General features: G+C 40.6%; 4 protein-coding genes across 4 annotated transcripts; all 4 read right to left on the reverse strand.

The window, feature by feature from the left end:
* Positions 1–1,691: 1,691 nt before the first annotated feature.
* LOC149404461 (uncharacterized) lies at positions 1,692–2,392 on the reverse strand. The gene has a single exon (XM_089602189.1). It carries the CDS (start codon positions 2,089–2,091, stop codon positions 1,918–1,920), a length of 174 nt encoding a protein of 57 aa, XP_089458315.1. The 5' UTR covers positions 2,092–2,392; the 3' UTR covers positions 1,692–1,917.
* Positions 2,393–5,088: 2,696 nt separating this feature from the next.
* Positions 5,089–8,916, reverse strand: LOC149404462 (protein NTM1-like 9). The gene is made up of 8 exons (XM_089607535.1): positions 8,580–8,916; positions 7,562–7,863; positions 7,211–7,471; positions 6,753–7,127; positions 6,177–6,623; positions 5,822–6,073; positions 5,704–5,754; positions 5,089–5,612 (listed from the first exon to the last, which is right to left on the reverse strand). Exons 1-8 carry the CDS (start codon positions 8,743–8,745, stop codon positions 5,280–5,282), a joined length of 2,187 nt encoding a protein of 728 aa, XP_089463661.1. The 5' UTR covers positions 8,746–8,916; the 3' UTR covers positions 5,089–5,279.
* Positions 8,917–11,731: 2,815 nt separating this feature from the next.
* Positions 11,732–15,466, reverse strand: LOC149404463 (uncharacterized). The gene is made up of 5 exons (XM_089607536.1): positions 15,232–15,466; positions 15,149–15,174; positions 12,389–14,764; positions 12,239–12,316; positions 11,732–12,076 (listed from the first exon to the last, which is right to left on the reverse strand). The coding sequence occupies exons 1-5, from the start codon at positions 15,464–15,466 to the stop codon at positions 11,732–11,734; spliced, it is 3,060 nt and encodes a 1,019-aa protein (XP_089463662.1).
* A 2,469-nt stretch (positions 15,467–17,935) lies between these two features.
* LOC149404464 (uncharacterized) lies at positions 17,936–19,177 on the reverse strand. Its single transcript, XM_089607537.1, has 2 exons — positions 18,769–19,177; positions 17,936–18,684 (listed from the first exon to the last, which is right to left on the reverse strand). The coding sequence occupies exons 1-2, from the start codon at positions 19,175–19,177 to the stop codon at positions 17,936–17,938; spliced, it is 1,158 nt and encodes a 385-aa protein (XP_089463663.1).
* Between the last annotated feature and the right edge of the window lie 3,840 nt (positions 19,178–23,017).

Here is a 23,017-nt window from a genome sequence, read left to right on the forward strand (position 1 = left end):
TGACCGTGGGTGTAGCGACGCCGAGGGTTTTAGAGACCGACGGAGAGAGAGAGAGAGAGAGAGAGAGAGAGAGAGAGAGAGAGAGAGAGTCAGGGATTTGGGATGAGATATGAGCGGGATATGAGCGAAAATGAGGAGTGAGATGGGATATGAGGGAGAGTTGGTGTGGGTTGTAAGAAAAATTTAATTTAAGTGGAGGGTAAAAGGGTAATTGTACATTTGAGTTAGTGGCATTTTTGGCCAAATTATGGTTTTGGTGGGAAATTAGAAAAAGTTATTCATTTGGTAGTAGTTGTGGCAATTTCCCTTAAGAAAATGCAAGTATACAAATAAACATATTATATTGTATGTGTAGGCAGTAGTAGTTTTATTTTTCTTATTCAAAGATAGGACCGAATTCAGTTTAATATCCAAGTAAACATGGGGAACATTCTCCTGCTTGCGAATAGGGGCCCATAAGAACAGGGGTTATAAAACACAAACATTTAGCATACAAGTCACAAAAATAAACATTTGCATTTTAAGCAACATTTTATAAATTTTTCGTAAATAGTCATAAATATTTCGTAAATAACAAAAAAAAATATGACGTAACCAACGTTATTTACTAGAAATTTACTCTGCATAGATTTACGTGGTTATTTACCAAAAATTAACGAAATATTGACTATTTACTAGAAATTTACTCTGCATATGATTAGATGGCTACTGATCCCTATAAAATAAAGAAAAATTAACACGTGTCCTTTTTAAACTTCATTCTTCCAAATATACAAGGAATTTGTATGTGTTGTGGTATAAATTTTGGACCAATTATTTTCTTTCATTAATTAAAAAAGTTTTTTGTATGTTTAAATGTATTTGTAACATGCAGCAATGGGTTGGAGGTTACAATTAAGGCTAGACGTTTTTGTTTTCAAGACCCTTCAACACAATTTTATGACATTGATGTGCATTGAAATGTCATCACGGTGTAACGGTTTTGTGCTCAAAACCATCATGAATATGAGCCTATAAAATGTTGTAGCATGTTCTCATTTGGAAGAGACGAGAGAGAGAGAGATAGAGAGAGAGAGAGAGAGCTCAAAGCTGAAGACAAACACACGAAAAATAATCATTATTTCCCCTCAATTTTCTCGGTGTAGGCAGTAGTATTCTGACATGCATTCACGTTCGTCGGAGCTGAACAAGTTGGTGCTTTGTTTTTCAAGTTCGCCGGAGCTGAACAAGTTGGTACTTTATTTTTCTCGTACGTCGTTGTATCATAAGAGGTGGTTGCTCACGTTATTTCAACACCTGATGGGAGAGCAATAACGCTTCAAAAAAATTGTCGAACAAAACTCGACGTGATCTCTATTTCCCGTTCTTTATCGATTTCTTTGGTGATATACGGTTTAGTTATTTTTAGTTTATTTATTTTGTTCTTATATGTTAATTTTGTTGTTTATTTATTTAAAATAATTTTATGCTATTTATCTATTATTTTTCCAATGTATTAATGTATTATTAGCAATAGGGGAAGTCTCTCTCTTTCTTTTTCTACGTGGATTCCAAACGTTTAGTTCTGTTTTGCGCTTTTCTTTTTCTCTTCTTCTTATCTCTTCCTGCATTCGGTTTTGATTCGACTGTTTCGGCTGCCCTTTCCTCTTGTACGAGTTTTAGTCATTTTTGAATCTCCGAAACAAACTGAATAGAAATTCACAAAACTTCATACCAAACTTTTACAAAACATCCTTCACCTTCCAAATTCCGAACAAATCAGGAAGCTCTTACCAATTTTTTCACAAAAAGTCACAAAAATAAATAACAAAACAAACTCTGCTTTCATTATTCTATGTTACAGACATTTACATATTATGCATAAACACATCCTAACCCTAACAATTAAAAAAAAAAAAAAAGATTATGAAGGTGATGTTAAGCAGGTGCTCTAAGCCGTGGAGGCGTGTAAGCAACAAAAGGAAGGTTTCTGAGAACGAGAAAGCGAACTCTCCTTGGAAAAGGCGCTGTGTGAAACACATGCTCCATCACTCTCGCCACCAAAACTGTGTACTCTTCCATTAGCTCCGCCACTGTCGCCACCAGAATCATCTTTGCTATATGTTATATATAATCTCTCAAATGAACATTTTATATATATATAGATTATTTCAAGATTCGTCTGAAAGATTTAGTGAGAAACTTGAAGCGCAAAGCTATGGGCTCTTAGTTGTCGGTATGGTTTGGGAGAGAGGTCTCTGGTTTTGTCTCGAGTTTGATTTTTTTACTTCAAATGTGTGAGATCAAGGGTCGCGATGATTTGATGGCTAAGGGACCAGAGTTTGGTGTTGGCCTTCCACGTTGACACTCACGCTGAACGACTCGTTGTTTTCCTTGCTCCTGTTTTTTTTTTTTTTAATATTATCTCTATCTTTACTTTTAGTTGTTTTTTTGTTTGTTTATTGCTATTAATTAATGAGTTTTTTTGGTATTGTTTGATAGAGAAAGCAGCGGAGGGTGGGAAGTAGTAAGTACTAGAATGGTGAAGCTCATTGGTTGATCCATTTCCATCCTTATCTTGTTTTCATCCTTAGCCCTTTCAGATATTGAAGTAATCTATTTTTTAAATCTTTATTATGCATCAATAATTGTTTGCGTAATCAAAGGAGTTAATAATGAAAAGTTACGCTTTGTAAAAGCTAGCAAAATATTTTGAGGGGCTTCTTATTTTTAAAATATCTAAAATTAAATTTTTGTCTACTTTCGAATAAAGATATTCTTGAATATATTTAAACATCATTCTAATTTTTTTTTTTTTTTTTCATTTTCTCACTTTTCTCTTGTTCTTAAATTCGAATTTTCTAAAATCCTAGATTTGTATGAACACTAAACTTGTTTGACATACATTTTATTAGTATCCGAGTTTCTAATTTTAATAAGGGTAAACTACAAAAAAACCGCCTTTAATTTTTAATTTTTCTACAAATATTTCCATTGTCCAAAATAGTTTCCTAATATTTAAATTTCTACAAAATAATATATTTAATACTTTAGGTACAAAATAATATATGCCTAAATAGTTTCATAAAATATCAATTCTGGGTACAAATTGATACCCAAAATTGTTGATTTATACAAATGTATACCTATTTTATAATTTACTATAAGAGAAAAGTAATAATTTAGTAATTAAAGATTAATTCCAAATAGTTATAAATGGTATTATAAATTTACTATATTATAAATGGTATTATTTTATATTTACTAAAATTATAAAGCAAAGGAAATATGTAATAGTCAATAAATATTTAGGCATAATTAACCAAACTTAGAAACAGAACTTAATTATTGTTGGCCGTACACCTTTTCTTAATACAAACATTATAGGCCAAACAAGATTTTTTTTAATTAAACTATGAGTAGAACACCTATTGATAACTAAAGTAAAAAGGAATTCAACACTAACTAAGTCCAGATGTTTGCTCATTTTATGTATATATTTTAAAGAAGAAAAAAAGTTAATACACGTTCAATTTTGAGCACTCTTTCAGATTTTCAATAAACCTACAATGGTTGATGGAGAGATCCAAACAATCGCTGTCTGATGATTGTGGACAAGATAATTCTTCGACATGTATAGACAAAATCTAACTGGAAATCTAAATTGGGATAGTGGAAGACGACTATTCCATCTCTAATCCGATACAAAACAAATGAAAAAAAAAACCTAGGGTAGAGAGAGATGCCCGTAAACATTATGTACATTATCCAGATATACGCGGCAATAATAGTTAAAGGCTTACGTTAAACTGTAAAGCTTCGTCTCTTAAATCTTTTTAAATTTAATCATACGATTTTATAAAAAATTATGTATTATATTGTATGTATATATGTTTTATTTATTATATAACATTTTTTCGTACGATTTTCTATTGACATGTCGATTTTTAATGGAAAACGGCATAGTAGTTGTCATTTGTCACAATTTTTTCGTTCGATTTTTCATCAACTGTTAATTTTTCGTAAATTAGGAGGGTCGAAACGGCGTCGAAAACAGTATTTGAAACCTTGGTGTAAAGTAATGATGGGAGAAATAGAGCTCCTATGTAACGAAGGAAAACTGTGCGCACATATTGCACCGTGTAACGCAAAAACAGAGCTCCTAAAAGCTTTCCAATAAATAGGCATATCAGTCATTCAGTATAGCCATGGTGTGCTTTCTCCAACTCCAACCCAAGTTACGGGGAATTAAACATCAAAGAAATTTTGGCAAGCTTATGTGTTGGGACATTACATCTCTACGAAATGAACGAGACTCCAAGATCTTCAAAGTGTTCCCCGAAGCTCTTCACTTCGTTTCCAAGCATTCCTATGGGTTGTCGGAGTTTGTACATGTGATAGCATTGAGATCACTTGTTGGTAGTCCAGCGGGATGAGCAGTTACGAAGAGGATGGCCTTCGCTTCAGTTTCTGGGGGAGCTTGAGTGGCCGGCCCAAACTCATTACGGGCTCTAGGCGAATTAAAATTTTTGGGCCCTTCAATGATAATATTAAGCTGAAAATTCAAAAAAAAAAAATTTACATTAATAAAAAAAAATCTATATCTTTGAGTTACATTTTGTTGGATTTAAAATTTTGGGACCAGTTCAATCGGGAGCCTAAGCATCGGGCTTACTTGCCTATAGCAAGGGTCGGCTCTACTTGAGTTGGTGGTGTATCACAAAAATCGCCGAGGCAAGAAGATCCCACTCGTGACTAGGAATAACACAAGTTTTCCAAGCTTCAACATCCACTCACTACTAAGGCGGGGGAGAGACCATGGCATTAGCTGAGAACCTTTCAGCTCTTGTGAGCATTTCGGCTTCTTATTCACTCAGGAAATTTGCAGGCTATTCCACCAATTTAATTTTATTTATATATTTTAAGTGTATTTTAGATAAAGTACATTTTTTTTTCTTACACTATTCACATAAAAATTAAAATATAGTACAAGCAGCATATATATTATATTGGAGATTATATTGTATGACGATCTTTTCGCTTCCTCTACCAAATAATTCTCTTTTTTTTGCTAGATACCAGATAATTCTTTTATTTTCGTATGATTAGTAATAAAACCAACAACTTCTATAATAAATATCACCTGATTCAATACACACCGGAACGGAATATACAAAGACTTATATTCGTAAGATAAAAGAAAAAGGCGTTAATGTAGTTAAAATTAGTTTTCACAAGTACACTAGTTGGGTTGACAAACACCCCTAAACTTAGCCCCAAAAAAAATCCTATGAATATTTTTATGCAACAAAAATATCTAGAGCTCCTCTCCATAACCCAACATAACCCAAGAACATAACTATAACCACACAAACACCGAATGAGACGACTGAAGAAGTTGGTCCCCGATGACAAAGCAGTGACTCTGACTTCGACCCCAACGGCCCTACGGCTTGACTCATTCTTATGGTGTCATTTTTCACTCTTAACCGTGGTCGTTGAGATATAATTTCACTGGTTTCACTTTTCAGTCCTGCAGATGATTCTTTCGTGATTTTCTGACACACTTCATCAGCTTCCTTATTTTCCACCTCATCGAGTAATTGAGCCTCATTAGTATCTTCGGAGCTGGCCTGCATATAATAAACATTATCCGGAAAGCTTAAAAAAGAAAAAGCAGCAAAAAAAAGCTCTGAAATAGTCATGGCGTTGTATGATTCTTACCTCTGAAAGTGGCGACAGTGCTTCGTCTTCGCTCTCCTCTTCGTCCTGCGAGGTGTGAATTTTTCAACATTAATATCATTAGAGATCGGTAGCGAAATCGGAATCGCCCAGAAGTTCATACCTCAGTAACGATTGACTGCAATTCACCATCTTCGGTTCCGCTGTCATCCAATTCTTCTTCTTCTTCTTTGGCAATACCATCGGAAATCGACAAAGGAACCTTTACATCCTCATTGATTCCGCTTGCTCCGTTACTTTGTTGGGATGTAAAACTGTTCGAATTCGCTTGACGACTCCTAAACTTGATTCTGGGCCCAACGCCAAGACTAGCGTCGGGGTTCTCTTTTTCTTGTTCGTCCACTTCACAAACCTAAAAACCCAAAATGTCAAAGCTTGGCCAAATGTTATATGTGTGTATATATATATATATATATATACACACACACATTCCCTAATCAGGTATTGATTCTTACCACAGTAGTAGCTGACTGTACTTCGTCTTCTCCGCCTCTCTGATGAGAATCTCTATCTTCTCCATTTGTGGCCAACACGGGATTCACACTTTTCACGAGTCGGATCCTTCTCGGTGCATTACCCTGAACGTCAATGGTGTTCGGAGCCGGCCGCTGACCCAGACGAGACCTTATTTTAATTCCAGCTGCACCCGTATTGCCATAATAGTTTATGGGTACGTTCGGTTCTCTGTAACTGTTGTAAATATCTGTGAAGTCACCATCAAAGGAAACTTGCTCGGCAAAACTTTCTCCAGCTTGACCCAAATTTCCCATTCTGGGTTGTTGAGTATTCCATGGTTGTGCTTCAGGGTAGTGTGTATTTCCAGGCTGGGCTTGCATCACAAACATGTCCTTGAAATCCGTTTGCTCGTTGTACAAACCGGATGATCCCGTATTCAGGTCGCACTATCATAGAACGGTAAGAGACACGAAATCAACTAATGACTTCCAACAAGACAACATTAAGTGAGCATGGGAACCATGCAAAGCCGATAGAGATGCTGGCTTAAAAAAATGAGCTGAAGAAAGTAATACCTGGGCTGTATTGTTGTAAGTATCGCTATATGAGCCATTGTAAAGGCTTTCTGGCATCATGTTCTGCTTCTGCGACAAATGGTCCTTCTTTCCAGAGGCGAAGTTTTCCTGATACGGAGATTCTTCGCATGAACTCTCGTCATGGCTATGTAGCGCCACGTCCAGTATCTCTGTCAGGGAGACGTCTTGTTCACCAGTCCCGTCCAGAAAGTGAAACCCACCAATATCGTTACCGAAATCGCAGGAGAAAGGTGAGCCCACGTAGTCCACCGGCGCTAATTCAGAAACCGATTGCAAGGGGGAGAAACTCGTAAAATCAAGATGGTCATAACCCAGGTTGTCCAACCTCGGCTTATCTTCCGTTTTCATTTGCACCTGTAATCGAGAAGCAAAATAAAATCATCAGTGACGCAGTAACGGATTTTTCATTACGAAATCTCTATCTCTCTCTCTCTCACCTCTAGTAAAGGGGTTTCCTCCGCCATCTGATCCTCAACGTCAGACACCATAAAACTAGGGGAGGCACTCTCCACGGGCCCAACTTTCATGACTTCGGACTCGTCACCCTCGACCATTTCTTGAATCATGTCAGATGAGGTGTCCTCCGGGGATGACCTGGTCACAGTCGGGGACGATCCGCTCGGGTTCACCTCTTCGTACTTTATAACGTCAGTCTTCTCTTCCGACTTTCGGAATAAACGACAAAGCACATATGGATCCTGCAAAAAATAAAAAAAAACTTCCCCGAGCAGTTAGAACACCTGAAGCATTTCACGAAACGAAACGAGATATCAGGAACGGAAAATTGCCTGGCCGGGGCCGGTGCCGTCGAGATCTTGGAGCGTGGGGCGGTATTCGTGCATGATCCAGTGGGTACGCTCGCCCTTGGGAGCGCGGCCTCTGTAGAACACAAGAGTTTTCTTCATACCAATCAAGCCATTGGTATTCGAAGCCGACTTGTATGACCGCGATCTGATCGTCCGGTCCTTTCCGGTCGCCTTCCAGTAGCCGGCCGCAGTTGCCCTGTTCGACCGCTGGCCATTCGGGTACTTTCGATCACGGGGGCAGAAGAAGAACCACTCTGGATCGTCCGTCTTTATTATCGAAAGCCCTGACAAAACATCAAATCCTCATATCATTCTTCAACTTTCATCTCTTTCTTTACTAACCTAAAAAGCCTCTAAAATGATTATTTGTTCACATAATTACATTAGATAATAACTATTGGTTCTAAGCCATTTCTGGCCATAAATCAACAATGCTTATTCTTGATAAACCAGCAAGATGTAGGAAAATCTGTTGGGGAAATAAGAATCACCTCCTTTAACATCTCTTCTTTCAGACAAAGGCGGTAGAGAATACAGACGAGACAAATCCTCGTAGAACTAAAACAAAAAACGTAACTCTCTTCCACACAACCTCTCCATATAAAACTCGTATATAATAAAAAGTAAAATAATTTAGCATAAGCAAATAATAAAAAAATTCCTCTCGTAGGGGAAAAACTATAACCGCAGATGCAAGACTCAAAACTGAGTTTTCTCTCAGAAGAAGTTGCTTCTCCTGCCAATTCTAAAACGAAATAGGTAAAAGCAATATATCTATATATATAAAAATATATATACATGAGAATCTACTGACTGATGTGCATAGACGGAATAATTCGCAACTCAAAATTAGGTAATAGAATAAAGGAACCAAACCAAAACCAACCAGTCAGAACTCATTCCAAGGAATCAAACAAAAAACAAATCACATATAAATTACACAAACAGAAGCGATCAAAATAAAAGAAACTAGAGAGAGAGAGAGAAATGAAAAGCATACCTGGCAAATCCCAGGGCTCCCACTTGCAGACGTCGATTTCAGGGATGACATGGACATCGGCGTGACGGCCGTTGATCTTGAACCTCAGGTAATGGTTTATCAGCTCCTCGTCCGTTGGCCTGAATCGGAACCCTAACGGAAGCGACTCCAGAGACACCTTTCCCATCTCTCTTACTCGTTCTCTTTCTCTGTTCTTTCTTCCTTCTCTCTGCTTTTTCTCTTTTTCTATTATTTTAGTAATTACCTTTGCTTTTATTTTATGAGATCGCTAGTGCGTTTTCCTTGTTATCGCTATAGTTCTAGTACCACTCGGTTGATTGATTACTCGGCTTTCTTTGTGTAATTCTATTTTGTTGCGTCTTTTTTTTTTTTACCTTTTCTTTTGTCTTGCTTTCATTTGTTTTAATAAATTTTTTACCTGTTGTCCGATTTGTCTGAAAATTGCACAATTGGCCTTAATGTTTTACCGAAACAACTTTCGCACGCGTTAACGATAAAATATTTGTGTTAACTTAACTTCCACACGATATTAGTTGGCTTGGGTACCAAGTCGACAGAAAAATCGGGTATTATTTTGGTTTGGAATTTTTGAAGGATTTTGAAACGGAAACGTACAAATCCATTGTTTTTTGGTTGAAAACAAAGAGGACGCGAGTGACAAAACAAGAGGTGACCAAATAGATCACGATGCTCCGATAATTATTTTCCTATTTAAATAAGCAGCTAAACAATTTTTTTTTTTAAACATCCAATGGCTTAGTCTAAGACTCCATAGGGCTATTTTGAAGAATAACCAAATTGGGTTAACAATATTAAGGGACTAGCCCATGTTTCATTTTATTAAGTAAATAGCTCAATTTTAATAGACTACTTAAATTACCCCTATCATCCATAACCTCCCTTAACCCTAACTCCTTCCCTCTCACCGCCGTCCGAAACCTCTTCGACGACGACTCCTCCACCACATCCGCCGCCGCCACGCCCTCCTGCTCCGGGATCTCGAAGCTTCGGCGAGTCCAAAGACTGGATTTCTCGCATAACCGTTTCACCGGCGAGATTCCGGCGATCGAGTTCGCTCGTCTCCCGAGACTGCTGACTCTCCGTCTCGAGTCGAACCAGTTCGACGGATGCCTCGACGAATCATCGCCGCAGAAAAAGAAGAAGAGAAAGAAAAATCTCTGATTTTGTTGATTCACTGTAAATTCGCGAATATGTTAATTTATTAACGTACTGGAGTGAGTTAGGTTAATTAATTAACTGATTTGTGAAGGATTTGAAATTCACAAAAAATTTACAAAAATAATAACTTAAGTCAACTGATATTCAAAGCATTCGATTAATTAACCTAATTCCTAATTCAATCATTTAGTAAATTAACTTTACTCACAAAAAAATCAAAACCTAAGCTAATATTCAACTAATAAGTTAATTAATTAACTTAACTCACTCCAGTACGTTAATTAAATTAACCTATTCGCGAAGGAAGTGAGGGCATTATGATCTTAGCCGAATATATGAGCTATTTGCTTAATAAAATGAAACTTAGACTATTCCTCCAATAAAAATGGTAAACTTGGCTAGTTACAACAAATTTCACGGACTCCATATGAGTTAATACAAAAAAGACCTAGATTAAAACAAATAATATACCTTAAATAAAAGCATCTCTAATGCATCTCCAAAATACAAATAATATACCATAAATAAAAGCATCTCTAATGTATCTCCAAAATGCTTCTCGCATCTCCAACACATTTCTATGTTACATATCATTCAAATAATATTTTGAGTATATTATTTCTCACTGTATTTTTAAAATTTTAGGTTTAACCTATTTTTATTTTTATATTTTGTCATTTTTTCAACAAAATAATTGTGTTCATCATTTTAATGTTTGGTAGATTTGGCAGTAAGCCTTGATTGAAATAAAATTATGTTTGGTACGTAGGCTACATACACACATCATCCTAGTGGCTTTGAACTTAAAATAGTCTTTACAGTAAACTTGGTCATAGACCTTGATTGAAATAACACAAATTATGGGAAGAAACGGATGAGGTGCTCGGCATTCCAAGAATGTTTGTCTTCCTTTCCACCCCGACTTAGCCTATACGCGCCGTTGTCGAGAGTTGAGATGACCGTATATGGGCCTTCCCAATTTGGGCCGAGCACTCCATCTGTTGGGTTTTTTGTGTGCGTAAATATTTTCTTCAGCACTTTGTCGCCTACGTTGAATCCCCTTGACACGATAGACCTGTTAAAACAGCGCGCGATCCTAGTTTGATTAGACAAGTTATGTTCTTTGGCCATTTCTATTTTTTCTTCTAAGAAATCGAGATTAGCTTTAAGGTTAATGTTATTTACCTCTTCGGCATAATTTTCCCAAGCAGGAGTATTTATGCCGATGTCTACCGGGATCATTGCTTCAGTACCGAATGCCATCGAGAAAGGAGTTTCTCCTGTGGAAGAATGTTTCAAGTTCGGTACCCCCATAAAACTCCTGGCAATTCGTCAACCCATGCGCCTTTGCAATCTCCCAACCTTGTTTTCAAACCGTGCTTGATGGATTTGTTTACAGCTTCAACTAATCCATTAGCTTGCGGTCTGATCGGCGTAGAAAATGCTTTGTTGATCCCATATTTCTCGCAGAATGATTTAAATGGCTTGCAATCAAATTGAGTCCCGTGATCAAAAATTATTTTCTTTGGAATTCCGAATCGGGTGATAATATTTTTCCATACAAATGATTCTACCTTTTTTTCGGTGATACATGTGAGGGGTTCAGCTTCTACCCATTTGGTAAAATAGTCGATGGCCACAACTGCATATTTACAGTTTCCTTTCCCCGTCGGCATTGGTCTGATTAAGTCGATTCCCCATTCTGTAAATGGTACTGAGCAAACAATGTTGATGAGGTTAGTAGGTGGCTTTCTCGGTATAGTAGCAAACTTTTGACATGTTTCGCATTCGCGAACATACTTCTTAGAATAAGCTTTCATAGTAGGCCAGTAAATACCTTGTCGCAATATTTTCTGAGCTAGAGCCATACCCCCGTTATGGTTTCCACAAATTCCTTCATGTATTTCTTTCATTACATATCGGGCATCATCGCCATCGACACATTTCATGAGGGGAGTGGAAAATCCTCTTTTTTATAGCGAGTCTCCTCGCAAGATGTATCGAGTAGACTTGTACTTCAGATTCTTGGATTCGGCTTTGTCTGATGGGAGGATATTAAATTTGAGAAATTGAATGATCGGCGCCATCCAAGACTCCTTATCCTCAACTGTGTTGACATCGGCATTGTTGATTCTCGGAAAAGTGATATTTATGATTTGTTGTTCCAAGGTATCACTGGCCAAACTTGCTCCCAATTTGGCTAGATCATCGGCTTCAGTGTTGTTTTCTCTTGGGATTTGTTTGAATTCCACCTTCTCAAAACATTCGGCCAGTGCTCGTGCTTTTATGGCATACTGAACCATGCTCGCCCCTTTTACCTGAAATTCATTTGTGATTTGGTTAATTACCAGTTGAGAGTCCGAGTAGACTATTAATTTCTTTATTCCGCAAAATTTTGCTAGTTCTAGCCCATGTATAACAGCTTCATATTCAGCCTCGTTATTTGAACCTTTAAATTTAAAGCGTAGTGAAATTCTTACTTGAAAACCATATTTGGTTGACAAGACAATTCCCGCACCAGAACCCTGGATATTTGTTGCACCGTCGACATATAATTCCTAAGTGGGAGTTTCAATTGGCCGGTATGTGAATTCTGCCAAGAAATCGGCAACTGCTTGCCCTTTGATTACCGGTCTCGGTGCATAACTGATGTCGTATTGGGTGAGTTCTATCGACCATTTCATTAACCGACCTGAAGTATCCGGCTCTTGGAGTACTTGGCGAAGGGGGAAATTTGTAAGCACTTTTATTGGGTGAGCCATGAAATAATGCCGAAGTTTTTGGGAAGCGGTAACTAGGGCTAAAGCTAATTTCTCCAATTCCGGGTATCTTGCTTCTGCATCTTCCATGCGTCGGCTTGTATAATATACCGACAATTGTGCTATTCCCTCATTCTTTATTAGGGCTGAACTTACGGCATGTTTGGACACTGCCAGGTAAATGTCAAGTGGTTCCCCTTGTTGGACTTTCACCAGTTGTGGTGGCCATGCAAGATATTCTTTCAATTTGTTGAAGTCTTCATTGCATGCTTCGGTCCATTCGAAATTTTTTGAGCCTCTGAGGCGATCAAAAAATTTTACGCTTTTATCCGTAGCTCGAGAGATAAATCTTTCCAGTGTTGTGATAGATCCAGTCAACTTTTGTACTTCTTTAATGCTCCTCGGTGGCTTCATGTCTACGAGAGCTCTGATTTTAGCCGGATTGGCTTCAATCCCCCTTTCGTTAACTATATATCCGAGAAATTTCCCTACAGAAACGTCGAAGGTGCATTTTAGCGGATTAAGTTTCATACGTAAATTTCTTAAAATGTCGAATGCTTCCTTTAAATCCGCAATATGGTTTTCTGCCTTTTCACTTTTAACTAGTAAATTATCTATATAAGCTTCCATTGTTTTTCCCAGTTGGTCGGCAAACATTAAGTTGACTAGTCTTTGATAAGTAGCTCCTGCATTTTTTAGACCGAATGGCATTATGGTATAACAATATAGTCCCCTATCGGTTAAAAATGCAGTGTGGTCTTCATCCGGACCATACATGGGGATTTGATTGTATCCCGAATAAGCGTCCATAGAGCTTAAAAGTTCATGTCCCGCCGTAGCGTCGACCAATTGGTCTATTCTGGGCATTGGGAACGAATCTTTTGGACATGCCTTATTTAAATCGGTAAAATCCACACAAGTTCTCCATTTCCCGTTTGGTTTTTTAACTAACACGGGATTGGAAAGCCAAATAGGATATTTAGTTTCTCTAATTGACCCATTTGAGATAAGTTTATCAACTTCTTCTTTTAATGCTGTGTACCTATCAGCATTCATTGGCCTTCTTTTTTGCCTAATTGGCCTTGCTTTTGGATCAATATTTAGTCTATGACAAGCATGGCTAGGATTTATCCCTACCATGTGCGATTGTTTCCTAGCGAACACATCCAAGTTTTTTGCTAAAAGGGATATTAGTTCAATTTTAATACCTTTGCTTAAGAATTTGCCGATTTGTAGACTCTTATTGGGTTGAGTACCCTCTGGAATGACCGACTCCACGTCATCGCCGGGACCGACATAATTTTTGTTCGGTAAACGTGGGTCTAAGTCATTTTTGTCGATTCGAATCATCATAACTGAATGCCCACATTTATCCTGACTATTTTTTGAATAGTCTGAATAACAACTTCTAGCGACTTTTTGATCTCCCCTCGCAACTCCAATACCATGCTTCGTCGGGAATTTGCAGGTTAAGAATTTTACAGATGTTATGGCACCAAGCTCTTGCAAGGTCGGTCGTCCGATTACTGCGTTAAAGGCCGATGAATTGGGCACCACAACCCAATTAGTGCTGACTGTTGCTGTATTGGCGTTTTCTCCAATAGTTAGTGGAAGCGAGATTATGCCGCTTGGCATGACGGCATCTCCGGTGAAGCTGTAAAGTTGTGTTGGAGACGGAGTAAGTAGACTGGTTTTTAAACCCATCTTTTCAAAGGTATCTCCATACAAAATGTCAACCGAGCTACCGTTATCTATTAGTATTCTGCTGACCACATGATTGCCGATCATGGCTCTGATTACAATCGGATCGTTGTGTGGGAACTGAACCCATTTTCCATCTTCGTCAGAAAACTTAATTTCTTCCTTTTCAAGTTTAGGTAATTTGCCTAGTCTGGCATTTGACGTGAACATTACCCAGGAGGAATATGCGTCTGCTTCTCTGACGTAGCTTTTTTGTGCCCTTCGGGATGTGCCGGCTATATGTGGTCCTCCTGCTATTATGGCAATCTCATTGTATGGTTTATCATCTTTTATTCCGCTATGCCCAGGATCATGTTTTCGGTATTTTTGCAATCTTCCTTTTCTAATCAGGGCTTCTATAGCCTCCTTTAAATTGAAGCAATCGGAAGTGTTATGACCGATATCCCGATGGAAAGCGCAATACTTAGTGCGATCCCTTTTTGTAACGTCCTTTTTTATCTTTGCTGGCTTCGGGAATTCTTCTTGGTGTTCGGTCAATGCGTAGACCTGATCAATTCCCATAGTCAGTGGTTGATAACTACTGAACTGACTAGCGAACGGCTTGCTTGGGATTTGGTTTCGACTCGTCTTCGAGCGTTTACCATCGTCCCTGCGTTTCGCGTCAATGTTTTGATGGTGCCTTTGCCGACCATCTCACCCGGAATGATCACCTTTCTACTCGATGTTTGTAGAGCCTTTTGACCTCCAAAACGATTCCGCCGCAGATTTGGCTTCTTCGGCATTAATATATTTTTGAGCCTTTAGGAGAAATTCGTTGTAATCTTTCGGACCTGTCTTTTGCAAAGACTACCAGAATGTCGAATTAGTCCGCAGTCCTGATGTAATGCTCGATAGTTTAAAATCTTCATTGAGGTCGTCAACCAAGATTGCCTGTTCGGAGTAGCGGTTGATGTAATCTTTCAAGGATTCATCTGACCGCTGTCGAATAGAAAATAATCACTCTTTGGGTGTACTTCCCGCCCGAGATCCGACGAATTGATCCATAAAGATTTCGCACATCTGTTTCCACGACCCGATCGAGTTTGGTCTTAACTTTCGATACCACTTCTTAGCGGTTCCAGAAAGAGTTATTGAAAAGGCCTGACACATAATTTGTGGACTTGCACCTTGTAAGGCCATCCAGGACTTGTACGTATCTAGGTGATCTCCTGGGTCAGATCTGCCATCATAAGGTGGGATGCTCGGCATTTTAAAGCCATGATGTGGGAGATGTTCTAACACCTTCGAGGTGAAAGGGGAAGCGAAGTCCTCACCCTTAAATTGTCTTTTTTGTCCCAATGCAACTTCCTATATTCGGCGTTCAAGCCTCTGGAAGTTGGACTGGACAATATTCTTCGATTCCTCGGTGTCCGATTCTAATCGTGACGTCCGGGCATTTTTTTGATCTAGCCTTCTTTGGCTGTGGATCTTCGTCAGATGGCTGGAACCTATCTTCGAAGTATTGAGCGGGTAAGTCGAAACTGCCGGTGTTTTCACTGCGCCTTTCCTTTTCGTATCTATCCCTGGCATGTTTTTTGGTCTTCGTAGACCTTTCTTCAGCATATTCGACTTCTTTCCCTGCCCTATGGTGGGATCTGTCGTCCTCTGGGGTCACAATTTTACTTCGAATGGCGACCCTTTTGGTTTTGAGTTGTTCTTCCAAAACCTTATTTTTCTTCTCTAGGAGAGTGAGACGCTCTTGCATCTCACGAAAGATCTCATGAAGAGAAGATTGTGGAAACATCTCTGCCATTTCTTCAGTTGTCAAAGGAAGCGTCCTATTGTGGTGTTCGATCTGCTCTCGTTCACCATTCTGAGGATTGCCTTCCATATTCGACCCTGGTTGTGCCGACGAACTCGCCATCGGTTCACGATAAAGTCCCCCTCCTTCTAGCGCCAAACAGTTGATGTCTAAAAATAGATTCAACAATTTTCTCGATGATCGTATAACCTGTAACAAATTGAATACAAAGACCGAACTTTTCTTATCCTAGACGAATCTCAATACAAGAAGTTCAACAATAAGAATATTGTTTTTTTGTATATAGAATGCAGCGTCCCCTCTCCTTTGTCCTTCTTCCTCTTTTTATATCCTTTTCCCCGTAGGTTGATCAGACCCACGTTCTGTCAGTTATCAGGTAACCGTAAAAGTAACTCATTATTACCATTATGCTTGCGCTTTTGGTAGTGATAGAAGATTGTTTTATTGCCTCGACCGGTATGATTCGGCTTATCATAGGATCTGACATTGAAGCTAAGGCGGCGAGGGCGTCAGCGGTGGTGTTTTCTCCTCTAGGGATGCGGGTTAATTCGAATTTTTCCAATTAATTTGTCATTTCTTTTACTAATTGTGCGTATGCCTCCATACGTTCGTCTCTTGTTTCGAATTCTCTGTTGATTTGATTCGCAACGAGCTGCGAGTCACAAAAGGCGGATATGAATTTTGCTCCCACAGCTTTTGCCAGGCGTAATCCTGCGATTAGTGCCTCGTACTCGGCTTCATTGTTTGAGGCGGTGAAATCCAGGCGGAAGGATTGTTCAATCACTTCTCCATGTAGCGATACCAGATGTATCCCAATCCCGGCCCCTTGTTTTGTGGATGAACCATCGACTTTAAGGGTCCGATTTCCAGCGCTTGTCATGGTCTCGCTTTCATTTACGGGGAGCTCGATAATGAAATCGGCTAGAACTTGTGACTTGGCGCATGTTCTAATGCGATATTCGATATCATATTCGCTTAGCTCGATGGACCATTTGGTTAATCTCTCCGATTGGTTGGGGCTGTGGAGGAATGATCGTAAAGGTTGAGTGGTCATTACTACTATTGAGTGGGACTGGAAGTATGGTCGTAGCTTTTAGGCCGCTGTGACGACGGCTTGAGCTAATTTTTCCATTGCTGGATATCTCGTATCTGCATCAACGAGTGATCTACTTACGTAAAACACTGGTATTTGGTCTCCTCATTCTTCTTTGACGAGGACTCCACTGACCGCGGTGTGCGATACGGCTACATATAGGTAGAGCGTTTTTCCTACTTCGGGCTTGGCTAGGATCGGAGGTTCGGCCAGGTATTATTTCAGTTGCTCTATGTGTGGTAGGGGAAACTTGTCTTTAAGACAAGCTTTATTAAGATCGGTATAGTCGACGCATATGCGCCATTTACCGTTCTTCTTTTTTACGACGACGTTATTGGCGAGCCAATCGGGGTATTTTACTTCGCGTATTAAACCGGATTTTAAGAGGCGATCTACTTCTTTGTTGACCACTTTAGCCCTCTCTGGGCCGAGTTTCCTACGCTTTTGTTTTACGGGCTTAAAACTTTTGTCGACGTTGAGTTGGTGCGCGGCAATTTCGAGGTCTATTCCTGGCATGTCCTCTGTCGTCCATGCAAACGTCTTTTTGTTTTTCTTCAGACACGTTATCAGTTCTCGGCGTACCTTCCCTTTCAACTTGGTCCCGATGCCTACGCATCTCACGGGGTCTGTTCCGTCGATCTGAATCTGCGTTATTGACTCCGTATTAGGCTCGTCTTTTTCCTCTGAATTTTCCATCGGAGGCGGATGGATGATCTCGTTCCCGATGGCCATTAATTGCTATTCGCCTCCGTTGGTTTCTTCGCTAGATGGATTTTCCGAATTGTTTTCTTTTGGATGGTTCTTTTCGATGATTTTTTTATGATTATTCATATAAAAAAATTCGGGATGCCTCTTGGCTCCCTTTGATTTCTTGTATCCCGTTGGGGGTCGGAAATCGTACGCACAGGTGGTAGGTTGACGGCACCGCCCTCATTCCGTGTATCCAAGGTCTCCCGATGACAGCGTTGAACGGGGACGGGCAGTCGAGAATGGTAAATTCGACCATCCGGTTTACGTCTCCAGCCCGTACAGGGAGTTCAATGATTCCTAGAGAGGGTGTTACTTCCCCATTGAACCCAGATAGCTGGTTGAGTTTGTGCTCGATTTCAGCTTCCTCGATGTTCATTCTATCCAAAGTGGTTTTGAATATAACATCTACGGAGCTTCCTCCATCAACCAAGATTCTGGCTACTACGTAGTTACCCACTTCGAGTTCGATGATCAAAGCGTCGTCATGGGGCCCATATAGCCTTTTGGTATCGTCTTCATTGAATGAGATCGTGGTATCTTCTAACTTTTGGCACCCAGATGACCTCGGTGTACCTTTAAGTTGACGTTGGTGTGCCTTAATTGAGTTTACGCTATCCCTGCAAAACTTTGAACCTCCCATGATATAGTCGATCCGGGGTTTTGCTTGGGGGACGTCGTTATCGTCCTCCTTTGCCCTTCCCCTTTTCGGGGAGGGATTTCCTCGGGTTCTGTTATTGTTAAATTCCTTCTTCTGGGGCGGTAGTCCCAGGTCGACATTCTTCAGCTCTCCATTTTTATATTTTTCAATACGTACCTTTCGGGCTACGACACAATCCAGAGTGTCGTGTCCGTAATTTTTGTGGAAATCGCAGTATTTTTTCTTGTCACGCTACCATTTCGGGGTGCCTCCTTCGGAAACTCCTTCGTCGTTTACGTTAAAGGCATGTTCTGGGATGTTTGAAGGCTTCCTCCATTCATTGTTTTGGTAAGGTCTCATTCCAGGTGTCCTGGCCATGGCCAGAACAGGTGTCACAGATGGGACCTTCCTTGGATTATGTTTCTTTGACATGATGGCCCTTTCTTCCTTAGCTTTGGCGTAGTTTGAGGCGCGATGAATTGCATCCTCGATGGTTGGCGGTCTGTTTACGGTCATTTCCTCTCGGAATCTGGACTCGTGCCACAGTCCATTTTTTAGAGCGTTCAGAGCCGATTCTCCCTCTACGGAAGGGATTTTTGACATGACAGTCTTAAACCTTGTCATGAAGCTTTTCAGAGTTTCGTCTCGGGCTTGTTGGGTGTTCCATAGGTCCGCCATGGTCGCCTCATCTTCTACTAGCATTGAGTAGTGTTTGATGAACGCGGCCGATAGCTATTGAAAAGAACTTATCGACCCTTCTTGAAGACGTGAAAACCAATCCAAGGCGCTTCCTGATAGGTTCTCAGCGAATAACTGGCAAAACCCTGCTTCTCGCTCGTTATCTCGTAGACATGCTCGCCCCATCGCGATGCGAAAGGCCGTTACATAAGTTTTTGGGTTGGAAGTACCAGAGTACTTGGGAAGCCTGATCTTTCCGGTGTCCCCAACTCTGACTTGGGTAATACATGGAGCAAAATGGGTTCGCCCGGTATCTGCCACCAGCCGGTCGATCTCGGGGGCCGAGCTCATGGCATAGTGCATTCGGGAGTCTACAGCCCGGAACTTCTCTTCCACCATCTGACGGAAGGCATTGAACGCGGGGTGATCATCCCTCGGGATTTCTACGGCAAACTGTTCTCCCCCAGTTCGGATTTCTCCTCTCTGAGGGTTTCTTTCTTCTGGACGAACTATCGGCTCGAAATAGTTCGGTTCCTCAGGAATTCCTTCCTCGCGGGGGAGGTTGATGACTTGAGGAACATACCCAGGAAGAGGGCCTCCCGGAGGCGAGGGCGGTAGGTCGCCTTGAGTCGGTCGAGCTCGCCAAGCACTGGCCTCGACCTGTGCATCGAACTGGCCAATTCCGGCCGTATTGCTAGGATCGGCCGTGTTGGGCGACATGTGGATCCCGGAGAAGCTTATCCGCCTCCCGGGTGGGGAGAACCTTCGTCCGTTTGCGGTAGGCGGACCGGTCGAACTCAGTAGAATAACTCGCTCAGCGTCGAGCTGCTCTTGAAGTGAAGATTGCGCAGCTGTCAAGCTATCGAGCTGGGATCGGGTTGATCTCTGGAATTCAGCAGTGGTTTCAACGAGTTTCAGCAGAAGATCGTTTGTCTCAGGATCGGCTCCAGAGACCGGGATTTCATGCTCGCTGTTAGAAGACATTCTTTCACATCCGATCTGTGTTCTTCGGCGTTAGGTTTCTGATAAGATTCCCACAGACGGCGCCAAATTGTTGAGCCGATTTCTCGTCCCAACAATCTATACCAGATTATTTCGAATTGTCTCGTATATTTATTTATATAAGTTAAGGGTCTCAGAATCCGATTATGAAGATTGAACCGAAATCCGAAAGAAATTAATATATGATACGAATAAGAATACAGAAAGAGCGAAAGGAAATTCCTTTTATTGATTAATGAACGCAAACCTTACAAGAAAAGAAAATTGTTTTTGAATAAGCCGGAAAACTTCAGACGAATATAGAATAATATAGCGTAATCTTTCTCTCCAAATTCAATAGCGTAAAATGAAAATAGAATGAGCTTTTATAACCAGCTCGCTGATTCTCCTGCTTCCTTAGATCGATACACATGTACGAGCATAACCGATTTTTCGTCCTTCAATCTCGCATACATCCCCACCTTTAGGCGATTTGACCGTTTCTTAGGTGATTCGTCGTTCAAATTACTTGGTGGGACCGTCAAGAACATTTATGGGCCCGGATCGAGTTGGGATTCTTTGAAATACTGTCTTGGGCCGATCTCGCATGCGCCTAGGTTTATTAGGCCGAATTGGGTTTTGGGCCGTACTAACGATTATCTTGTCTCCTTTGGGCCGAACTTGTCTTGGGCCTAGTTGGTCCAATTCGCCTGGTGGAAGGGAGAGATATTCACTCCCACAGTGATTTTCCTGACACAAAGGTTAGAATTCGTAGATAGAAGTAGTTACAGAGCTTCCATAGAAACATCTTGATCTTCGGTGGGAGTTTTGTGCTTCAAAGGAACTACCACCATGTCTCACTCCTCTTAGGGTTAGAGCTGCTCATTTCTTCCCTCTAGTCTTGAGGTAGTCAATAGGCGCTCTTTACACTGTACTTGTCATTAGTAGCTAAATTTCACGTAAGCCAATCTTCTATGTGTATATTGCATCACGGGAGCGAAAGAATCTGCTCAGCGTCCTCCGGTGTGAACATAATTATGATTAACTCCTCATTCTAACTTTCAGTTTGTCTTTTCAACTCAGCAACATGCTTGTCACATGGAGAGGGTGGCGGCTCAATCAATCGGTCTTGAATTACGCCAGTGTGTTCTCCATCCCCGATTTGCCATCTCGATCCTTTTTGAATGAGTTTCCTACCCCATGATGTTACTTTCCAAATTTGAGAACACCAAACACCCTCGTTAGCTTTCAAGAAATGAAAATTGGGAAAGTAACTAACATTGAGGACTTGACTCACCAAGCTATCCGGTAAACGAATGATGTTCCAAGCTTTTTTGGCTAAGAATGCTTGGTTGAAGTCCTCAAGGTTTCAGAAGCCAAGCTCTCCTTTTGTCTTGTGTTTACAAATCGTCTCCCACTTATCCCAATGTGTTTTCATCTTCTCTTTCGTACTTCTCCACTAAAATGTGTTCATAAGCTTGTGGATCTTGTCGATTACGCTCTTCGGTAGTCGGAAGCAACTTATAGTGTGGCTTGGGATTGCTTGTCAATTGCCTTTAGAAGGATTTCTTTATCGTCTTGTGAGAAGAGGCCACTCTTCCATCCTCTTATTTTATTCCACACGTTGTCGAGAACAATTATGGATAATACCATTTTCGCTGGCTGGAAAAGGTAGGAAACCCGAGGCACTGGTCTAAGTTTTCGGTCGTTTGCACGCCGAAAATCTCCGCTATCTCTTGCTGAGTATCCTTCTCTTCTTGCAAACCAAAGGTGATACTTGACTTATCATAGTTCACCTTTTGGCCCGAAGTGTTCTCCAAAAGAAAAGCGCGCTATCATATGCAAATAGCAAGTGGGAGACTTGTATACTCAATTCGCCAAATCTAATCCCTTCAAGTCGCATTCCTCTTCATTTTGTTTAGGACGCCTGAGTGCCTTTCCACGAGTTGCCCATTCAAAGAGAAGGTAAATCTAACCGAGGTAATGCACTTCATTATTTTCACTTCTCATTGCTCCGCAAACCCAATCTTTCACATTACGACTTCGATGAACTTCCATGCAAGTCGATCATAGGCTTTAGCCATGTCGAGTTTAAGGGAACTGTGTTCTCCATTCCCAAGTAAATTCCTTTACTGTGTGTGTTAATGTCGTTTCGATATAGGGCTTGACCCTATGAGTGCACGCAGGTTGAGTGTGGTAAAATCTTTTTTTCTCGTCGTTTTTATCTCACCGAAAAGAGATTTTTGGTTTCTCGTCACTTCGTGATTAGTTCGCTTTTGTGCTCGTTGAGTTCATCGTGTTCTGCGAGTTCTTCGTGATCTTCGGATTCGTCGAGTTCTTCACGTTCTTCGTTTTCGACGAGTCCTTCGAGTCCGTCGTGTACTTTGGGTTCTTCTCGTTCTTCATGTTTGTCGAGTCCTTCTAGTTTGTTGTGGACTTTGAGTTCTTCACGATCTTCGGGTTCTTCACGTTCTTCGTGTTCGTCGTGTTCTTCGCCTGGAAAGACAATAAACGTGAACTAGAGAGATGCCGAGGGGTTTTCCATGGCGTGCGCTCCGACGCTCAACATTAGTCGAGGTGGGGGCTAATATCTCGTCTCAAGCATCGAGATAGAAAAATACAGCTAGTCGAGAGTGAAACAGAGATTTTCTTAATTGAGAAAGACTTACCTTGAGAGTGAGCAGTGGAAGCTATTTATAGGAGTTAATGAGTTTGGTGGTGATGGATGAGTGGTCTTGTTTGGGCGAGAGGTTGCGATAGGCGTTTCTCTCTCCCGGATGAGTAGCTGGTCTTTTCCTTTGGCAGCCGAGTGGTTGATCACTTCATTCAGCGACCGAGTAGTTGGTCATTACTTTTGAT

The sequence above is a fragment of the Urtica dioica genome, chromosome 2 (assembly GCF_054948205.1).
Source record: "Urtica dioica subsp. dioica isolate 48M chromosome 2, U.dioica_male_clone48M_v1_H2, whole genome shotgun sequence".
NCBI lineage: Eukaryota > Viridiplantae > Streptophyta > Magnoliopsida > Rosales > Urticaceae > Urtica > Urtica dioica.